Source organism: Trichomonas vaginalis, chromosome II, assembly GCF_026262505.1.
Source record: "Trichomonas vaginalis G3 chromosome II, whole genome shotgun sequence".
NCBI classification, from domain to species: Eukaryota; Parabasalia; order Trichomonadida; family Trichomonadidae; genus Trichomonas; species Trichomonas vaginalis.
The window spans coordinates 9,248,771-9,269,164 of NC_067204.1; the positions used below are offsets into that span (position 1 = coordinate 9,248,771).

Consider the following 20,394-nt stretch of genomic DNA (forward strand, 5'->3'; position numbering starts at 1 on the left):
GGAAAAAAGATGGAAATTATTCAAACGGCAAACCCAAATTTTAGCTAAAAGTGACAGGGAAAAAAAACGTTTAGTATTAAAAAAAAGACCGATGAGAGCTTCGTTCGAAATATAGAGGGAACTGAGAATGCGCAACCATTCTCAGGGAATATTGGATGCTATTTCCGTTCCCTCTGTATGGAAAATTGAGGTTTTCAAAGGGAGTTAAAATAATATCAAATTTATACTAATTTACTTCAAAATACAAAAGTATTTGACAGCTAAAATTAGTTACTTTAGCAAGCCTATCAATACCCTTTTACGATTATTGCTACTTTTTCGAAATAAAAGTAAAAAAAATTTATACTAATTTACTTCAAAATACAAAAGTATTTGACAGCTAAAATTAGTTACTTTAGCAAGCCTATCAATACCCTTTTACGATTATTGCTACTTTTTCGAAATAAAATAAATTTATTATCAAAAACCTTTTTTTTAGTAAAAATAAACGAAATTTTTTACCTTATGAACTTTTGATGGAAATATGCAAATTTAAAATAATAAAGAAAGCCGCGAGCGAAGCGATCGGCTTAGTTCGAAGATTTTGATTCAAATCTTTGCTGATCTGTAATTCGCGGAAGCCGCGAGCGAATCGAGCGGCTTAGGTCTAAGATTTTGATTCAAATCTTTGCTTATATTCCTTAAATTCTTTATGAAACTCGCAACAGTTCCATAAAAAATTTTAAATTCTAAACTGTCGAAATTACCGAGCGGTAATCACACCCTTCATGGGCGTGTCACTTTTTACAGGCGTGTCATTTTTAGCTAAAATTACCCCTACTCTTATTCAAACTTCAAAAATCTTACATTTGTTTCTACGATTTGGAGATTGAAATTGGCTTCAAGAAGTGAAAATTTTTTTGACTAAGCAAACTTTTGATTGTCGCAAACTTTTCACAAAAAAAATTTTTAGTCATTAATTTTTAAAGATGTCAGAAAGACCTAAGGTTGATGCACGTACAAAGCGTATGGCTACAAACGTTTTACAGAAGATGTATCGCGACTACCAGAAGGAACCATCATTATATTTCTCTTGCGGCCTCGTAGATAATAATGTTTTCCATTGGAGAGTTACAATCATCGGCCAGTCAGGCACACGTTTTTCAGACTGCATTCTCCCAGCTGAACTCATCTTCCCAGAAGACTTTCCAATGAGACCACCGATGATGAAGTTCTTATGTCCAATGTTCCACCCGAATATTGGCGAAGATGGCAAAGTTTGCATCTCCATTCTTCACGAGCAGAAGGATGACCCAACAAATGAACAAGAACAGCTCAATGAAAAGTGGCTTCCAGTTCATACAATCGAAACAATTGTTATTTCAGTTATCTGCATGTTGGGAGATCCAAATCCACAGTCTCCATTAAATGTTAAGGCTAACAGAGTATTTATCCAAAATAAGGACGAATTCTGGAAGACTTTCCGCGATTACTGCAACCGCGGACGTGAGTACGCTGGAGTACATTAAAAATTATACTACATGATTATAAAAAACTCCGTAATTCTTTATTAAATATATATTTTACATTTATTGCCTTGTCTTACAATCTCTCCTATAAAATACAATTAACAATAATATTTGCAATAAGTTCTGTGATGTAAACTTTAAAAAAATTTACAAAATTCCAAATAAAATTTTGATATTTTTCCAATTTTCTCATTGTCCATAGCTCATGGCTAATAAACTCGGGAACTAGAATATTCTATCACAATAGTTTCCTTTACTTATCAGTCCAAATTTAAAAATATATTTTGAAGAAAAAATAAATATATATTATATACAAGTTTAATATATTTTATACAATATGTAATTAAATAAATCACAACAATGTCTTCTCTGCCTCTGATATTCGTAAAACTAAAATTGAAATAGCTCTTTCGAGCTCAGTTATCCTATCGGATAACTCCCAAACAAAAGCATTCATCTTTTGAAGGCACTGTAGCGCTTTCGATGAATCTTTTAATGTTGTAAATTGCAAATCAAACCTCATTCCTGAAGCAGGTTGAGCAAATTGTGGCGCTTGTATAAGCGAAGATGATGACGACATCTTTCCTGACTGTTTATTAATTTTATCTAAGTCTGTCATCGAACCATGAGACTCACTCTTAGAAAGTTCTCGTTTTTCTTCGGCTGCGGCCGCTGCAGCCTTCCTTGACGATCTAAGATATTCCAACTTTGTTTGTGGTTCAGCCTGTAAAGTTGGTTGTTCATTTTGAGTTTGTGCCTTTTGTGCGGCCTTTTCCACCCTCCTTTCGGCTCGTTGCTTTGCTCTCTTTTCTCGATCTTCGTTTGCCTTCTGGTATTTGATCTTCATTTGGTCGGAATTTAAAAATTCAAGTAGCAAACTGCATAAAATTGGCTTCCTGAGAGAGCTTGCTGGTTTATCAGATAACTTCAGTAGGCGAACTATAATTACAAGCTTGCGTACTGAAAGATTATCTGAAATAATATCATCAGTTAGCTGTTGTTGCTGATAAACTTTACCAAAAATCCGAGCTAGCTGATCTTTGATTTGTTCAAGTGACATTGAACTAGAAAACGTGTATTTTTGGGTACCCCCATCACTACCAATCATCTTAGAAGGTTCTGCGCGCGGAGGAGGGGCTCTTTTCTTGTCGTCTTTGTTTGCATCACCTCCTTCTGTTGATTGTAATGATATTTCTCTGTCTTTTTCTGTGTTATCTGGATTAATTTTCTGGAGTTACGATTTTTGTAAAAGAAAAAAAGGTTAGAAAACAAATTGAATAAAAAATAATAAAATTCAAGAGTAAGGGTTTCGTTTTGCTAAAATTGTCACTTTTATAGCATATTTGTTTTTGGATGTTTTGCGAAACCAAAAAAAAACTATGATATACAATGTGTGTGTAAAGAAAATACTTTATTTACTAGTTAAAAAATCATTTGGTATTGATCAAGTTATTTTTTCTGGATAAGATATTATATGGATAATTGGATAGAAAATACAATTATATAATCTTGTACCTGGTTTAATTAAGCTAATTGTCATCAGAAACTTGTAATTTTTATGAATAGTAGTAGGGTATGATGGGTTATGTGACTTTTTTTGTAAACGTAAGAATTCATACAATATTGAACGATTTTGTATCATTATTTTTAACATTAATTTTAAAATAATTTATTTTTTTTATTCTTACATAAATGACCCAACAAGTAAAACCAGATAAAATAGATTATCGAATTTTAGAGGATGGTGTTCCTGTTTATATTCAAAGATTTAAAGGGAAGCAATATTATAGAATTCTTAATCCTGAATACATAAAACATTTATTTAAAAAGGAAGACTGTGAATTATTAAACGTTAATGAATATGAAACCAATAAATCAAAATTGAAATATAAATATATTGGAAGTGATGAAAGATGCAAAGATAAAGATAAAGTTTATACAGTTTCATATAATGAATGGAAAACCAATAAGATAAGAAAACATTTAGGAGATTATGGGAAATGTTCTGAATTCTTCAAATCTAGTATGTACGAGAGAGTAAAAGAAATTAGAAATAATTATTTTCATGAATAAAAATAAACTTTAAAAATAAATTGAAACTAATGATTATTTGAATTTATGAAATCAATTATTTGATTCATTCGCTCTTCAATAATTTCTATTCTTTTTGTTAAATCATCTATTTTCATTAATGAGGTGATTCTTGATTGAGGAATAGATTTCAAACTAACCACTCCTTTTATTTTTGAAATTTTGAATCCATCAACTTTAAACATTTTATTCAATTTACATGTTGTCAATTCTTCAAATAATTTTTATTATTAGCATAATAGTCATTAAATTCTTCAACAGATGAAAAAATTTTTATTTCAGTAATTGGTTTAACAACGTTTATTTTTTGTTGAACATTTTCACTTTCATTTATTTCTTCCTCCTTTGTTTCATTTATTTTTAAAATTGGTTTCATTTATCATTAAATAAAAATTAGAATATAAGTGATGAAATATATTTTTTAATTAATATTAAATCAGAAATGGCGGCAGGATTCTTAAAAAAATTATGGGATGGAATTAAGAAAGCTGCGGTTGGGTTTATAAAAATTATTAAACCTGTTGCAAACTTTTTGGCACCAGTAGCGAAAACGGCAGGAACTATCATAGGTGGGGTATTAGGTACTAAAGCAGGTAATCCGGCGATGGGAGCACAAGCAGGTAACGCAATTGGTGGAATTGCTGAAGGAATACTTAATAAAATAGGAGGTATAGTGGAAAAAATAAATATTATTTTTATCTTAGTATCGGTTGTAGTCTTTGATAAACTTTTTCTCCTTTATTTAAAATTTCTCTTATTGGGGCAGCTTTTGGCGTTATTGATTCAGCAATGTCACTAATTGCTTCTTTATTCTTAAATATCCAATTTGCTCCTTTCTTCATTGTTTCCCAAACTTTATGCGCTCCTCTTTTTACTTTATCCCACAGTTTCTTAAATATACCTGCAGCCATAGTTGATTATTTCATTAAAATTAAAAATTCATTTTCATCTTTTAATTTTGATTTTTTATTTATTAATAAATGACGACTAACTATTTGGTGCCAAACACTAAACCGATTAATGGAAATGTGTTTCATTCATTCGAAAAGATAAATGAAATATTCGCAAAGAATGACGGTAGAAGATATTATAGAGAACTTGAAAGTTCATGCTATGACTCTGATGCTCCATATTTTGATGATAAACAAACTCATTTAAGAATTACAAATCCGGCTCATGATGTGAACCAATTAGGTGACACATATATTAAACGCAAAGTTAAAGCAACTCTAGTTTCAAATAAAGCTTTCACATGTGATGCCGCTTTTAAATGCATGCGTTTATTCGTTGGTTACAAATCATCAAATCAAAGCTTTAAACAATTAGAAGTAGAAACCGAAAGAGGTGATGCCGGTTATCTTCAGATGGATTGCGCCCGTGAATCTTTCGCATTTGCAACATATAAACCAAAATCAGAAAGGAAAGTTAAAAAGTTTGTTCATTCGTTATATAATAATGTTCAAAAATATGATAACTCAGTATGTGGTAAATATATTGACCCTTCAGAAGTTTTCAAGAAAGCAAATGAAGAAGTTGATATCACTTTTGATATGATTATTCCGGTAAATGATTTGTTAGCATTTCAGGCGTTCGATGATTATCCTAAATCATTTGGTGAAATCATTCTTAAATATTATGTTTTCAGGGATACTTTAGTATTTTGTCAGGTTGACCCGTTAAGAGTTGCTGATTTACAAAATTACGTTTATGAAAAGATAACTGATGAAAATTATGAAAAGATTATGAATCATGTTTATAAATATGATCGCAAATTCCAACAAATCGGACTTCCTGCCAAATTAATTACAAGCTTAGCCGCTACATCTGCTGACGCAACAGTTGATACGTTATTATTTCATGCACAAAGATGGAAGTTTTAGAGGATAAATGCATTACACCAGGATACGGTTTAATTGAAGAATCAGTTAAAGCAATACCACGTTTATTCAGTAAGGAAGATCCATTCATGATTCCAGCTCAACATATTGACGTTCGTTCACTAAATGGAGGTTGCATCACTCCTGAAGGTATCAGCTCAGATTTCTCATACGCTCTTCATAATGTTACAGATGTTGTGTTAACATTTCCGAAGAATGCAATGCAAAGAACGTTTTAGAAAATCCAATGCTTCGAGGTCTTCAGGTCACTATAGATTCCAGAAACTTCCCCGATCAAGCGATGACCACAGTGGGTGACATATTCTTTACACGTATGCTTCAAGCTTCTGATTTAGATGGAGTGAATGAATGCACGGAAGAATACGAGGACTCATTAACTAGACCACTGAATGATGATATGGCACGCCATTAGCTAGAACATGGAAAGACCAAACTTCATTCTTATGCACTATTCCAGTTCAACGTGATGGAGCGGGTATATTCTTTGATGGATTAGAAACTTTCAATCACAAGTTACAGTACAAGTGAAAGCTTATCCAATCATTCAGGGTGAAAATGACACTTACTGTTCAAAGGTGACAAATCCTCCTCAGGTTTGGTTTACTAGGACTACATATTGGACATGGACACCGGACGAAGGTTTGAAATATCATCCAACAGGTACACCACCACAGTATAGAAGTTCATATGATGAAATATTGATGAATAGAAATGTTTAAAATTATAAATTTATTTTTGATTAAATGGATTTAAATTCTGAAGAATTAGCAGGAGTATATAATACATACGTAGATGATATGATTAATGAAGCATTGAGTGATAATAGAAATGCTCTATCTAAGGAAAAATTAATGAAAATTCCATATTCTGAATGTTACTTAAATTCAATCACTGCAGCAATTGGTAAACAAAATAAAGGTAAAACATTAACGATATTAAAACAAATTATCATTATTGCTAACACTTCCCCCATTCACATGTGTTAATTTATATCAACCGTTCAGGTTCACCTTCAGATGATACATTTGAATCTTTAAAGCATTTAATCAAAATTCCAATTATTTATTTATCACAAGAAGAAGCAGAAGATTATTTAAAAAACTTTTTAATGTATAAAGAATTATATAATACAATCAAGAAGCAAGGATTAGAGGATAAAATTATTGATAAACAACGGGATGAATTATTTGAAACACTTTCTATTTCAAATTTTGATAGAGAATTTTTGCATTCACTCATTTTTCTAGATGATGCAGTGAAATCAAAACTAATAACAAATGAGAAATCATATTTTAATCAGTTATTAACTCAATGTCGACACATTCAGTGTTCATTCTTCATGGCTGTTCAATACTTCAAAGCATTAAGCACAAACATTAAATCAAATCTATCAACCCTTTTCATTTTCAGTGGGTTTAGTCGTCAACAGTTGAACGTTATGCTTTATCAAGTGAATTTACCAATGAGCATTAATGAACTTTACACACAATATCAGCAATTAGGTGAACATGGAAAAATAATAGTTGATTTAAATAAAGGAGGTGTTAAATTTGATTAACTTTTTATAATTAATTTTTATTTTTTATTTATAATTAAACATGACAGAAATAGCAAATCTTCTACAGGTTCCATTAAAACAAGGGACAAACAAAAAGGGTGCATATAATAGAACTATGAAAGTTCCAGATGGAATGAAAGAATTAGTTCATATTGTTGCCGGTCTTCAAAAAGATGTTAAACAAATGAGAAACGTTTTAACATTACCAGAAGCTCAAGCATATGCCAAACGTCATGGACCAAATTGGGAAGCACATGAAGCAGACATTACGGACCAAATGGAAAACCTGATGGTATAAATGAAGTTTTCGTTACTGATGGTCAAGGTAATATTAAAGTCATAAATGGTTATAAATTAACTGTATCTGATTATCCTAAACGTAAAGCATATAATGAACGTTATCCTATGCAATTTGATGAAAATGGAAAAGCTGTTAAACAATACATTGGAGAAGGTGAAAATGGTCCAATTAATTCATACCGTTATAATCCATATTCTTATTTCAATGAAGAATTAAATGCTATTGAAGAGGGACCGGATGGATTACCACGATATGTTAATCAGTTTGATGGTCAATATGCAAATATTAGACCTGAAATTCCAGCTAAGAAATTCTTTAAAGTTGCTTTATTCGATCCAGTGTTCAATGAACAGAAAGAAGCAATGAAAGCAGAATTTAAACCAATTCAAGTGGCAAGAATTTCTTCATCTTCACTTTCAGAAGCGTTCAAGGAATTGATAAAGAAACCACTTTATTCTCAACAAGGTTATAACTTTGATTTAATTAAAGAAAGTGATAGACGTAAATTAGAAAAATCAGATGGTTTTAAGAATGCATGTAATGAAATGATTAAAGATATTGTAAATGATAAAATAAGACTGGAAGAAACTCAAAGCAATATCAATAACATAATTGGTGCAGTTACAAAGAAAGTATAAGCAAACAATGATGAACCTTGGGATATTACCGTAACAACTAAATAAAACTTTAAATATATTTTTCTTTTTTTTATTCAATTATAAATGAGAAGACGTTTCACAAGTCAAAAGAACACTAACGCAAAAGCAGAGATTACGGTTGGTTATAACGTAAATGATGATAAATCACGAATTATTCAAAATGTTAAAGTTAATGTTAGCCCTGAATTAACAAGGTCAGCAACTCAACCAATTTATTAACTCGTGACTTACCGAAGGAGGAGGAGCAAAATAAAGAAGATGGAGACCCAATCATTTTATCTGAACCCGGTAAAGAACCTGTTGAAATTCCCACTTATCCAACATACCCCCACCTCTTTCATCAAACATCGAGAACCCAGGAATCTACGATTCCAGTCGCAATGCGCCATATAAAATAGACATTAATTCTGAATTAATGAAAATTTACCGTGATATAATAATTAATAATTATGATTCAATAATAAATTTAATTGACCAATCTGGTTTAATTATTTTACCTTATGAATCATTAATTCACATTATCGCCATTCTTTGTGATGTTCAAGATTCAGACGTTAAGATTCAATTTTTCATAGATGATGAGGTTTCATGCTGCGGAACAGTTGCAAAAATAAATCCTATAAAGGATATTAGCACAATTAAGATATCAAAGAACGGAACAACAACTGAACTTCATTTAACATATAATGATATTTATAATAAAATAGTTGATGAATATAAAATATCACTTGAAAAATTCTTTGTTAAGGCTATTTAATATTCAAGCATTAACATTATCGAATAATAATCCTTTGAATCATAATCAATAATAATTGACCTTTCACCAGTTTCTATCGTTTGTTTTATTTCTTTTTGTTCCCCACTATCTGGATCGGTCATTGTAATTGTTTTTGTTATAGTATCAGCTTTATCTTTAACTTCAATCTTTTTTCCATCGGGATATTTAAACCAAAATTCCAAAAATTCGATATTGTCAATCTGTTCATATTTTAATCTATCAATTACATTTTTAATACCATCTGAAAATCTTATGAAATGGTCATTATATGGGTTTGATTGAACTAAATTTGAATGAAGTGAAATATAACCCGATGATGAATATGACATTGACTCATATTTTCTGAAAACACTAAAATTTATAACATGAATGAATTTCTTATTCGTTGAATTTATGAATTCTTGAGGTAATCTTATTCTAGTTTTATTTATCACTGGAAAATAACGCTTTACCATATTTTTAATCGTAATAAAAATGTCAATTATCAATATTATTTCGAATAATAGCTGTGAATTAAATTTAACAGTTAGCGGAATTTATAATGTTACTCTCGTTTCTGTGAGTGGTAAATTTAATCCCATTCTTTTAGACCCTTCAGATTATATATCATTTATTAAAGATGACCATGAAAAAACGTATGATATGTATATAAATAATGTGATAACGAAATGGGATATTAACATGATTTTAAGTTATTTAAATGAATCATTTATCGTATGGTATGAAGAAAATTTTAAATCAAAACCTGATAAACTTTTTGAACTTGATGAAATAAATAACCTTATTAAATTCCGCTGAAAATTAAATTTTGTACTCCTCATCTTCGTTCATTGTTGGGGATATTAAATTTTGAAAAAGATGTTGGGGATGTTTTGTATTCTGACACTGGTTCCAATTTCATTTTAATCAAATGTGATAAAGTTAATACCCCAATGAGATTTTCACATCAAACATTAGACCCTAACTCTTACCCATCAATACAAAACATTTTATCCATCAACTTAAACATTTTTTTTATCATATCCGTTTCAATTATCCGGGAATTCATTTATTCTTCATTCAAAAGATTTATCAAATATTAAATTTAGAATAACTGACCTATTTGATTGTGATTTAGAATTCATGAATGAAATATTATGGCAATTTCAAATAGAAAAAATAGGTGATGAGATAACAGATTAAATATTTATTTTTAAATCATAATAAATGATTAAACAACAGCAACCACAGCAACTTAAGGCACCTTCAGACCATTACATACGCCATATATGCATATAATTCAAAGACGGCAGAACAAACGCAAAGGTTGAAATATGGAGATTTGGAGATAGTATTGAAAAATGACCATTTCGAATTCGTTTGCAAGGGTGGTGCAGTGATATCAAATATAAAAGAAATTTTATTTATGAATTCAAAAATTAAAGGTATAACGGATGATATAACATCAATTCCACCAGAAGAACAGATATTACGCATTAAATGCATTTCCTAAAGTTTTGAAGATTGGAAGATTTAATTTAAATGAGGAATTCATAAAAGGTTTCCTAAATGACATAATGAAGAAAGCAGATAAGGAATATGTCAACAGTGAGTTAGAAGAAGCAGATAAGGAATATGTCAACAGTGAGTTAGAGAAAAGGTAGATAAGGGACTTATGGCTAGTGAATTAATGAAGAAAGCAGATAAGGAATATGTTAACGAAAAAGATAATGAAATTAAAGAAATGGTTGAATGGTATCATGAATGGACATCAAAGATTTTAAAAACTAAAGCCGATACAGGATGGGTTTCAGGATGTTTAGACCTTAAAGCGGATAAGGAATATGTTAACGATGAGTTAGAGAAGAAAGCAGATAAGGAATATGTTAACGATGAGTTAGAGAAGAAAGCAGATAAAACTTATGTTAATGAAGAAATAAAACAATCAGAGGTCTATTTTACTCCACCATTTTTAAATTTTATGAAATCATCAGATAAAACCTTTGATATAGATTCTTTTGAATGGTTATGCTTCGATGGAGTGACCATGTATTTATTTTATACAGCTGGGGTGCTTTATTATTTTAAAACAAATGATTTTAAAAACTATGAATCATTTACTCCATCTGTTTTGAATCCTGATACACGAAAGCCAATCATTAATCCAATAATTTTATATGTTGAATATAATAACGGTAAATTTATGGGAATGATAACGGTTGAAGATGATTTTTGCCCTTGTTATTCATTCGATTGTATCCAATGGTTCAAATGTAATTTAAATCAAGATGCTAAATTTAAATATCCAAATAATCCTATTAGATGTGTTAATAATAAATGGGTACTAATTTATGAAGTCAATCAAATTTTCATTAGTGAGGATGGGATAAATTATTATATGTTTAGTATGATGTCATCAGATTTGAAAATTGATTATACAAGTAAGTGGTATTACATTAACAACATGTATTTTATCCTACAAAATGATAAAATTTATAGATCATCTTCAATATCACAAGGTCAATTTGAACAAATTTTTCAAGCTGATGGAGACATTGAAGCTTTATGTTATGGATCAAATGTTTATGTTCTCGTTTCAGGTGAAATGGTCTATTCATATCCTGTAAGTTATAACAGACATATTTATTTATCACAGGATTTATCAAATTGGGAATTGGTTTATTCATTCACTCCAAAACTTACTCGAAATTATAGATTTACAAATTTATTTTATATTGATGGGTATTTCATTGCTTTAGGATGTGGTGATTTAGTAAATATCAGTAGTGATGGAAGAAACTGGTCTGAAATCACAAAATTTCAAGATGTTAGAAAAGCAATTTTCAAAAATAATACGTTAATATTGATAACAAGACCAGTTTTAAATACTCACCCAAATTCAATATTATATAATAAATTCAATATTCATAATGGATTAAATACAATTCTTGAGATGATTTACCCCATTGGTTCTATTTATACGTCAATGAACTCAACAAATCCTTCAAAAGTTTTAGGTTTTGGTGCGTGGGAACAGATTGTAGATAAATTCCTCTATTGTGCGAACTCTTCAAAGCAAACAGGAGGTTCGAAGAAAATTAAAGAAGCAAACTTACCCCGCACACTCATACAGGAACTACAAACTTTTCTGGCGACCATAGTCACTCATTAAGAGACCATCCATTATACAACTCAGAATATTATGCTGGCAATGACGTTTTATCTCCAGATTATAACCATTCAGCAAAAAAGACTTTTCGACCAACTGAACCAGGAGGAAATCATTCACATACTTTCACAACAAATCCAACAGGCTTGGGTAAAGATTATATGCCACCATTTATGACTGTATTCGCATGGTACCCATTTATTGAATGTGCTTGAGCCTACTTTGCAGGCTTACCACGTTCATTGAATGAACTAAATATATTTTATGTTTGTAATTAATTAGGTAATGAAGTAATGAATGAACTGCAGAAATAAATGTTTACGTTAATGTTTACAGGTTATTCAATAATGACTTATTTTTGAAGAACTGAAGGTGCTACCATGTTACCATGTGCTACCAGGTCATTTAACTTCTCTGAAAAAGTGTGACAACATGACATTTTGACAACAACACAGGAGGAAGGCAGTTATGACTTATTTTTGAAGAACTGAAGGTGCTACCATGTTACCATGTGCTACCAGGTCATTTAACTTTTCTGAAAAAGTGTGACAACATGACATTTTGACAACAACACAGGAGGATTAATGCAAAAATAAATTCAAATCATACTTTATAAAGCTTCATTTACAGGTATTTCATCGTCAGTAAATGAATCCTCATTATCGTTTGGTTCAACCTGTTTATATAATCCTTTCATTTCTTCTTTCAAAACATAACACCATGTTTGTTTACCGTCTATTCTTCTATGTTTCCTATCACATTTATCCTTAATACTCATTTGAAAGTTTTTGTCTTTCATGTCTGATGGTTTGCAGAATAGAGCATTTTCACACGTCATACCTGCACACAATTCATCATAATGTGTATTTATCCATACATCTAAAGGATTTGATGATAATTCAATTAAATCTTGTTTGGCTTCAGTCATCGGTATGATTCGTACATTAAATGATGAAAGGTCATATTGCATAAAATACGTCAGTAAATTATCATAAAATTCCTTTGTGCATGAATCCATTAAATTCTTGAAGTAATCAAATTGACCCTTGAATTTACCATTAACCCTTAAAACTACATATCTTCTGTCTCCAACTTCAATTTTGACAGGGTAGACGTTGTTAGTTACGAAAATGAAGTTTGCAACGTTCTGAGCAGTTCTTCTGGGTTGATTCTTTTCATTAATTCTAATCTCATTATCCGTAATAATTGATTTCAAAGCGTTGAAGTTTGCGAGTCTATCTTCACCAACATTCTTGAGTTCATTAAGTACAAGAAACATTTTATTCTCAACTACTGAGTTGAAATTACCCGTTAGCTCACTTATTTCAGTAATGTTTTTACATGAATAACCGGCGAGAAGTTCAGAAATAATGTCTGTGAATCTGTTTTTACCTGTTCCCTGAAGTCCTTTCAAAATAATTGCTGTTTCATTCTTGATTCCAGGATGTTGAATCATTGATGCAATCCAGCCGAGAAGGTATTTATACACTTCATCGTTATTATCACAAATGGCTTCTTTAATGAAATTCATAAACATCTCAATTTTTGAGTAATCTGGTTTTTCGAGAATGTTGTATTTATAACCCTGAAACGTTGAGAAAACATCTGGGGAATCAGATTTAAAGCAAACACCCTTAACGGTTAATGAGGATAATTGATTTAGTAGTACGTCCCATGCTGTTATTGTTTTACCTTCTTCTTTAAATAATTTAATCATTTTGAGTGACTCTTTCATGTTTGATTGAAGAACGAATGATATTTGATTCATTTTGTCGTGGATATTATAGTCCTTTTGAATGAAATATTTGTTTCCACAATCTACAAAACGGATTACACGTGATAAATCCTCAATTACTTCAGAACTGTTTTTATACTGATGTTTTTCAGCCTTGCGTCTAATATCTGTTATCAAAAACGAGTCATCAAGTTTTATATCAAATGTTATTTTTGGCTTACGTAATAAAGGTAAAACGTATTCATCATAATATTCCTTTTGATATAGTTTTAGAATCTTCACCAAAACAAATGGAGAAGTCATTAAATATGCATATCTACTACGTGCTTTTTCAAAATTACTTTTTGCATTTTCTGTTAAATTGCAGAAGTTATAAACGTTATCGTATGCTTCATTAATTAAATGATTAGGTAACGAATTAATAGCTTGAAACAGTGTGAATAATGTTATTTCTTTTTCTAAATTCATGTTTCCACCATCATTATGTACTTCAAAATCACAGATGCCATCAACTATGCTCTGAGCAAGTTTATCGTCAATGTTTACATCTTTGTTTTCATTCATGATAGTCTTTATTTCTTCATTCTTCTGTTCAACTCTTACCTTAATATTCAAATCATTTAATATATCATTCACTGTTCTAGTTAATGTTGAATCATAACTTCCACGAATGAATGAGTATGTATTGATTGGTTCTGTTGCATTCTTGCGAACTCTTGAATCAGCCATAACCACTAAAGAACGCTTTGAATCATCAATAGAAGTCATGATATCAATATCATAATCATTGCAGGAATAACATTTAATCATTCTGTTCGAGGTTGAATAGAAGAAATTAGTGTTGCAATAAATGCGAAGACCTCCTGATGCAGTTTTAACGATAACATCTTTATCCGAAAGTTTTGATAAAATGTCTTTTCTAACTGTTTCTTTAAGTTCATCATTGTATGATTTATTGATATCAACATCTATAATCGTTAAATTTGAAATTTTATTTACTAATAAAGCTGTACCAGTTTTCCTTCCTCTTCCTCCATCATGTTTGAGGTAGTTATGTAAATCAATCATGTTTTCACCAATTCTTTCGTTGAGGGTTTTAGTTTCTGCCACAACTAATTCCTCAACTAATGAATCAATAACTTTTTCATCAGAAACGATATAGTTGCTGTTGTTGTTTGTTGCCGTCATTTATATAGAAATAAAAAAATAAAAATAATTTTAAAACTAACTTTATTTTTGGACTGCATCATATTTCCAGGACTGTTGTCAAAATGTCATGTTGTCACACTTTTTCAGAAAAGTTAAATGACCTGGTAGCACATGGTAACATGGTAGCACCTTCAGTTCTTCAAAAATAATTCATAACTGCCTTCCTCCTGTGTTGTTGTCAAAATGTCATGTTGTCACACTTTTTCAGAAAAGTTAAATGACCTGGTAGCACATGGTAACATGGTAGCACCTTCAGTTCTTCAAAAATAAGTCATAACTACCTTCCTCCTGTGTTGTTGTCAAAATGTCATGTTGTCTCATTTTTTCAGAAAAGTTAAATGACCTGGTAGCACATGGTAACATGGTAGCACCTTCAGTTCTTCAAAAATAATTCATAACTGCCTTCCTCCTGTGTTGTTGTCAAAATGTCATGTTGTCACACTTTTTCAGAAAAGTTAAATGACCTGGTAGCACATGGTAACATGGTAGCACCTTCAGTTCTTCAAAAATAAGTCATAACTACCTTCCTCCTGTGTTGTTGTCAAAATGTCATGAGGTTAGAAATGAGGTTAGATCTAACCATCTACCCTAAAAATGATTTTTGGTGAATTCAATAAAAATAAATGGTTCATTTACTCACAATATTTTTGTACAAAACAACCCCAAGCTTTTAACTTCTTTTCTGCAGCTTCTAATGCTATCTTAGCGAGTTCATATTCTCTAAATTCTCTCTTTAAATTTTCTTGTTCCCATTGGTCTAGTTCGTATGGAGAATCTCTATAACCATAACATAACTCACGTTCATGTTCTAATTGTTTTTCGCACATTTTTCCAACTTCTTCTTCAAACAAAGGTTTAGCATTCTCTACTGTATCTTCAAGTTCTTCTTCATCTAATTTCTCATGAACTTTCTTGTCTATGGAGTCCATAATATCTTTGACATAAAATGCATACTTTACAGAGCACCATTCAGCAACAAAATGAACGAGGTCAGGATGTATGTAAATACCTTTGAATTCATTTATAACACCCTTAGTAAGCTCATAAAATGCTTGTTTTGAGGTCGAGCCACTTTTGGCTCCACCGTATTCATTCATCCAAAACTCAAGAATTTCCTGTATTTTAGCACTATTGAGAAATCTGTTTAAATGGTTTAACTTTCCTGCTTCTCTTGCCATCTTTGTTGCATTAATGTAACCATCCTTGTCTCTACGTAAGACTTCAATACCGTTATAATTGCCTTTTGTGAATGTTTCGCCATTAGATTTGTTAGTGAATGTTTTTGCTTCGACTGACATTTCTGTTCTTACATACAAAATAAAAAAATAATTTTAAAACTAACTTTATTTTTGGGTCATTTACACTCATTCCGATGAAGTCATGACAAATCATTTCCTGTGTTGTTGTCAAAATGTCATGTTGTCTCATTTTTTCAGAAAAGTTAAATGACCTGGTAGCACATGGTAACATGGTAGCACCTTCAGTTCTTCAAAAATAAGTCATAACTGCCTTCCTCCTGTGTTGTTGTCAAAATGTCATGTTGTCTCAAACTTTAGAACGGCATAATTTAAATTTTTATTTTTATCATAAATGGATACCCCACAAGCTCAAAATTTACCACGAATCATAACAAGGGAGGAAATGATAAAAATGATGCAAGAACTTGCTAAAAATAACAAACCACTAAAATTGAGAAAATGCGGTTATGCAGTAATGATGGAAAGAGAGACGTGCATCTTTCATCACTTCCAATATATTTATATTTCAATTTTGATTTATTGGTTTCATATTCATTAACGTTTAATAATTCACAGTCTTCCTTTTTAAATAAATGTTTTATGTATTCAGGATTAAGAATTCTATAATATTGCTTCCCTTTAAATCTTTGAATATAAACAGGAACACCATCCTCTAAAATTCGATAATCTATTTTATCTGGTTTTACTTGTTGGGTCATTTATGTAAGAATAAAAAAAATAAATTATTTTAAAATTAATGTTAAAAATAATGATACAAAATCGTTCAATATTGTATGAATTCTTACGTTTACAAAAAAAGTCACATAACCCATCATACCCTACTACTATGAATTTCAGATTTTCTTTTCATTACTGCTTTTCATAATAGGTCAAGTTCTTATTTACGTTATAAAGTATGATATTTACAAATATCAAGTTATCGTGTTTTTTGAGAAATTATGAGAAACAAACAAAAATGAAAAAGATAGGAATAGCAATGAATAGTGATGTGGGTATAGAAAATGTAAGAGATATGAATGCAAAGCAATCAGTATTTAGGACATTGACCATAGATTTCGAAAAAAAAATGCTGCATATTGAGCGAAAACTATGATTATATTATAAGGCTGTCATTTAAAGCATAATAAAACTATTCCCTTTTCATTTTAATCGAATAAGATAGTAAAGATTTTTGAATTAGCTAGAAACTGATGAGATGTTTTCACAAATCAGATTTTTAATCTCTATTGTAATAAACAGAAATTCATCAAAAGTGACAGCTCTCAATTTTTTGACATTTGTAAATTCTAAATTGAATGAGAAAAATGAAATAATACTAAGCATAATACAATATTCCAGATTTAATTATAATTAGGAAAAAGTTGGTTTTGAGAGTACTTTTCATAGGCATATAGAATGAAATCTTCTGAAAAATAATATCACATAACTCATATTATTTTCTAATATATAACTATTTTATATAAAAATCAAATTCAATGATCTTAAAAGCGAAGGATAAACCTCAAAAATTTACGAATATAATGAGTGGGAATATAATGCTTATCTATCATAAAACCATATGAAATATCAATTTTTGCTTTACGCCTAATTTTTGACGACAATTAGCAAAAAATGTTAAATGTTAACACTCAGTCCATTTGAATATGAAAAATAAAATTGACTTTGATTAAATGTTTTTATTTATCATGCAATTCTTCTTGCAACCAAAGATTTGAATAAAAAGTTCAAAAAATAAGATAGCTTAAAAAATAATATACGGTAGTGTTTACTAATAGATGAATAGTATATAAATTCTATTAAAATGGATTTGATCCAAAAAAATATATAAAATTTGATCATAAATAAAATCGTTTTAAATTACTTCTTCATTTAAATTATAACAATTATTTTTGGTTTTATATTTTTTGGATCAAATCCATTTTAATAGAATTTATATACTATTCATCTATTAGTAAACACTACCGTATATTATTTTTTAAGCTATCTTATTTTTTGAACTTTTATTCAAATCTTTGGTTGCAAGAAGAATTGCATGATAAATAAAAACATTTAATCAAAGTCAATTTTATTTTTCATATTCAAATGGACTGAGTGTTAACATTTAACATTTTTTGCTAATTGTCGTCAAAAATTAGGCGTAAAGCAAAAATTGATATTTCATATGGTTTTATGATAGATAAGCATTATATTCCCACTCATTATATTCGTAAATTTTGAGGTTTATCCTTCGCTTTTAAGATCATTGAATTTGATTTTTATATAAAATAGTTATATATTAGAAAATAATATGAGTTTATGTGATATTATTTTTCAGAAGATTTTGTGTTCTTCTTCAAAATTTTATTTTTTTTATTAAAAAGAATCTTTACAAAATATACATTTACTTTAATTAATATTTAAAAACGTGCTCTATCAAAAGTTCCAAAAATTCAATATTTTAGCTTTTCTGATGTGTCACTTTTGATGAATTTCTGTTTACAACACTATAAGCATTATTATCAACGTAGAATCTGAATATCATATCAGAAAATGTCGCAAATCTGACATTTACCCGACCAAATAGCAAAAATAATTGAATACTTTTCGCGAAAACTTTAAAAATCGATAAAAATATGAAATATAGATATTAAAGAGACTTTTTATATAATATTCATAAAGATTTTCCAAAAATATGATACCGCAAAATTAAAAAAGTGACGTCTTGAGTGGAGTCAAAGGTCGAAATTGCTAGCTAAATGTTTTTTAGCGAAATTGCGTATTGTACGTTTTTTTCGCAAAACGAAACCCTTATCAAGAGCTTATAGATTGTACGTAAGTTTTTTAAATAAGTTAATATAACCGTTCTCAAAAATGAATTCAAATTCAAAGTGATAGTCAAATAGAGCCAAATATATATTACATTTCAGATCCCTGTATGAAAAAACACTTAGATTGAAATCATAAAGGCATTATGACAATTATTAATGAACAATTTTAATAAAACAGCTATGTTAATATATACAGATGTTAAATTAGCTTTTTATTCGATTTGTGTATTAAGTGATAAACTAATCAATGGGTTTACTTCAACATAAGTGTTTTTAATCGAATTCTGACATAAAAAATGTATCCTTAAACTTATGATTAAGTCTTCTACCATATTTCAATTCAAATATTCGATTGGTTGAAGATAAATTGCATGAAAGCTCATTGTGTGTCATTGAGAAATCAAGAAACTTTAGTTTGCCATTATATTAAACTGATAATTAGTGTTACTTTCTTCAGGTCTAATTTAAATGCGTTAAGTGAAGTAAAATCTTGATTTACGTTCGGATGATTGAAATAACCGCCACTGTTGTCAAAAAAACAACAATGTAAAGTATTGAAGTTTTTTATCGGTTTTGCGTTCGTTCATTGAAGATTTTTGCAACTTTTAAAATTAATTCCAACTCAATATATGCTTAATTTGAAATGATTATGAAATTAAAATAATTTATCCTTGATTTCAAAGGTGTTTCAAAAAATTGAATATTTAAATTTGTCACTTTTTATTGTTCAATATTTCATGAGTTCAAAAAGGATTGAGCATCTCTCAACTCTTCTCAATCTTACAAATGATGAAATTAATGCTCGTATAAGCAGTATCAAAGATCAAGAAAGGAGATCAAGAAATTTAATTATGGGCAGATATTACATTCTTCAAAGAGATAATATCTACGCCGAAGCATATCAAGTAGCTGATTGCATGGATAGAATTTCTGCACTTCAATATCTTCAGTTATCCATTCGAAAAATTATTGATGAAATTGACATTCTTCAGAATTTCGATCCAAATACAAATGATAGTATTACGAGTTCATGAAGAACATTAAGTTCATTTCAGAACTTTGTTGACATGGATTCTCTCCATGATTTTAGCAGAGAACTATCGAAAGTCATGGACAAGAAAAATTATCTTGATATCATTGATGATAACAAGTGGAAAACAGACATTATATATAAGTATTTAGGAGGAAATCATGACGAAGAACGCCTTCTTGATATTATTTCAAGCAGTGTACCTCCTGAGTCAAATATGAGAGAGAAAATTAATTCAATTCTTGAATTCAAACTCTTCCCTGCTCCAAGGAGATTATCAAATTAATAATTTACTTGTATATTGTAAACCTATGAGTAATTACTTAATTTTTACTGTATTTAATTTTATATAGACATAAAATAGTTTAAAATATCTGAAATAAAATACATAATAATCGAAATATAGTTCGAAA

The 20,394-nt window shown here is 29.7% G+C and overlaps 8 protein-coding genes and 2 pseudogenes across 10 annotated transcripts, besides 4 other annotated features; 5 read left to right on the plus strand and 5 right to left on the minus strand.

The window, feature by feature from the left end:
- Positions 1-26: 26 nt before the first annotated feature.
- Positions 27-822: a mobile genetic element.
- A 141-nt stretch (positions 823-963) lies between these two features.
- Positions 964-1,583, plus strand: TVAGG3_0512930 (protein polyubiquitination; the record flags this gene model as incomplete). Its single annotated transcript, XM_001329235.2, has 1 exon — positions 969-1,508. The coding sequence occupies one exon, from the start codon at positions 969-971 to the stop codon at positions 1,506-1,508; it is 540 nt and encodes a 179-aa protein (XP_001329270.2).
- Positions 1,584-1,819: 236 nt separating this feature from the next.
- TVAGG3_0512940 (uncharacterized protein) lies at positions 1,820-2,719 on the minus strand (the record flags this gene model as incomplete). Its single annotated transcript, XM_001329236.1, has 1 exon — positions 1,861-2,568. The coding sequence occupies one exon, from the start codon at positions 2,566-2,568 to the stop codon at positions 1,861-1,863; it is 708 nt and encodes a 235-aa protein (XP_001329271.1).
- Positions 2,720-4,294: 1,575 nt separating this feature from the next.
- TVAGG3_0512950 (uncharacterized protein) lies at positions 4,295-4,510 on the minus strand (the record flags this gene model as incomplete). Its single annotated transcript, XM_001329238.1, has 1 exon — positions 4,295-4,510. The coding sequence occupies one exon, from the start codon at positions 4,508-4,510 to the stop codon at positions 4,295-4,297; it is 216 nt and encodes a 71-aa protein (XP_001329273.1).
- A 1,844-nt stretch (positions 4,511-6,354) lies between these two features.
- Positions 6,355-16,388: a mobile genetic element.
- TVAGG3_0512970 lies at positions 7,096-7,994 on the plus strand (annotated as a pseudogene). The gene has a single exon. A coding segment is annotated over exon 1 (899 nt).
- TVAGG3_0512980 lies at positions 11,378-12,134 on the plus strand (annotated as a pseudogene). The gene has a single exon. A coding segment is annotated over exon 1 (757 nt).
- Positions 12,552-12,869, minus strand: TVAGG3_0512990 (uncharacterized protein; the record flags this gene model as incomplete). The annotated part of the gene is made up of 1 exon (XM_051237003.1): positions 12,552-12,869. One exon carries the CDS (start codon positions 12,867-12,869, stop codon positions 12,552-12,554), a length of 318 nt encoding a protein of 105 aa, XP_051094827.1.
- On the minus strand, positions 13,769-14,744 carry TVAGG3_0513000 (Prim-pol domain family; the record flags this gene model as incomplete). Its single annotated transcript, XM_051237004.1, has 1 exon — positions 13,769-14,744. A coding segment is annotated over one exon (976 nt), but the record flags the coding sequence as incomplete, so codon positions are not given.
- On the minus strand, positions 15,518-16,183 carry TVAGG3_0513010 (uncharacterized protein; the record flags this gene model as incomplete). Its single annotated transcript, XM_051237005.1, has 1 exon — positions 15,518-16,183. The coding sequence occupies one exon, from the start codon at positions 16,181-16,183 to the stop codon at positions 15,518-15,520; it is 666 nt and encodes a 221-aa protein (XP_051094829.1).
- Positions 16,389-17,373: 985 nt separating the features above from the next.
- Positions 17,374-17,410: a mobile genetic element.
- Positions 17,411-18,589: 1,179 nt separating this feature from the next.
- Positions 18,590-18,627: a mobile genetic element.
- Positions 18,628-19,688: 1,061 nt separating this feature from the next.
- TVAGG3_0513040 (uncharacterized protein) lies at positions 19,689-19,985 on the plus strand (the record flags this gene model as incomplete). The annotated part of the gene is made up of 1 exon (XM_001329239.1): positions 19,689-19,985. One exon carries the CDS (start codon positions 19,689-19,691, stop codon positions 19,983-19,985), a length of 297 nt encoding a protein of 98 aa, XP_001329274.1.
- A 33-nt stretch (positions 19,986-20,018) lies between these two features.
- Positions 20,019-20,267, plus strand: TVAGG3_0513050 (uncharacterized protein; the record flags this gene model as incomplete). The annotated part of the gene is made up of 1 exon (XM_001329240.1): positions 20,019-20,267. One exon carries the CDS (start codon positions 20,019-20,021, stop codon positions 20,265-20,267), a length of 249 nt encoding a protein of 82 aa, XP_001329275.1.
- Between the last annotated feature and the right edge of the window lie 127 nt (positions 20,268-20,394).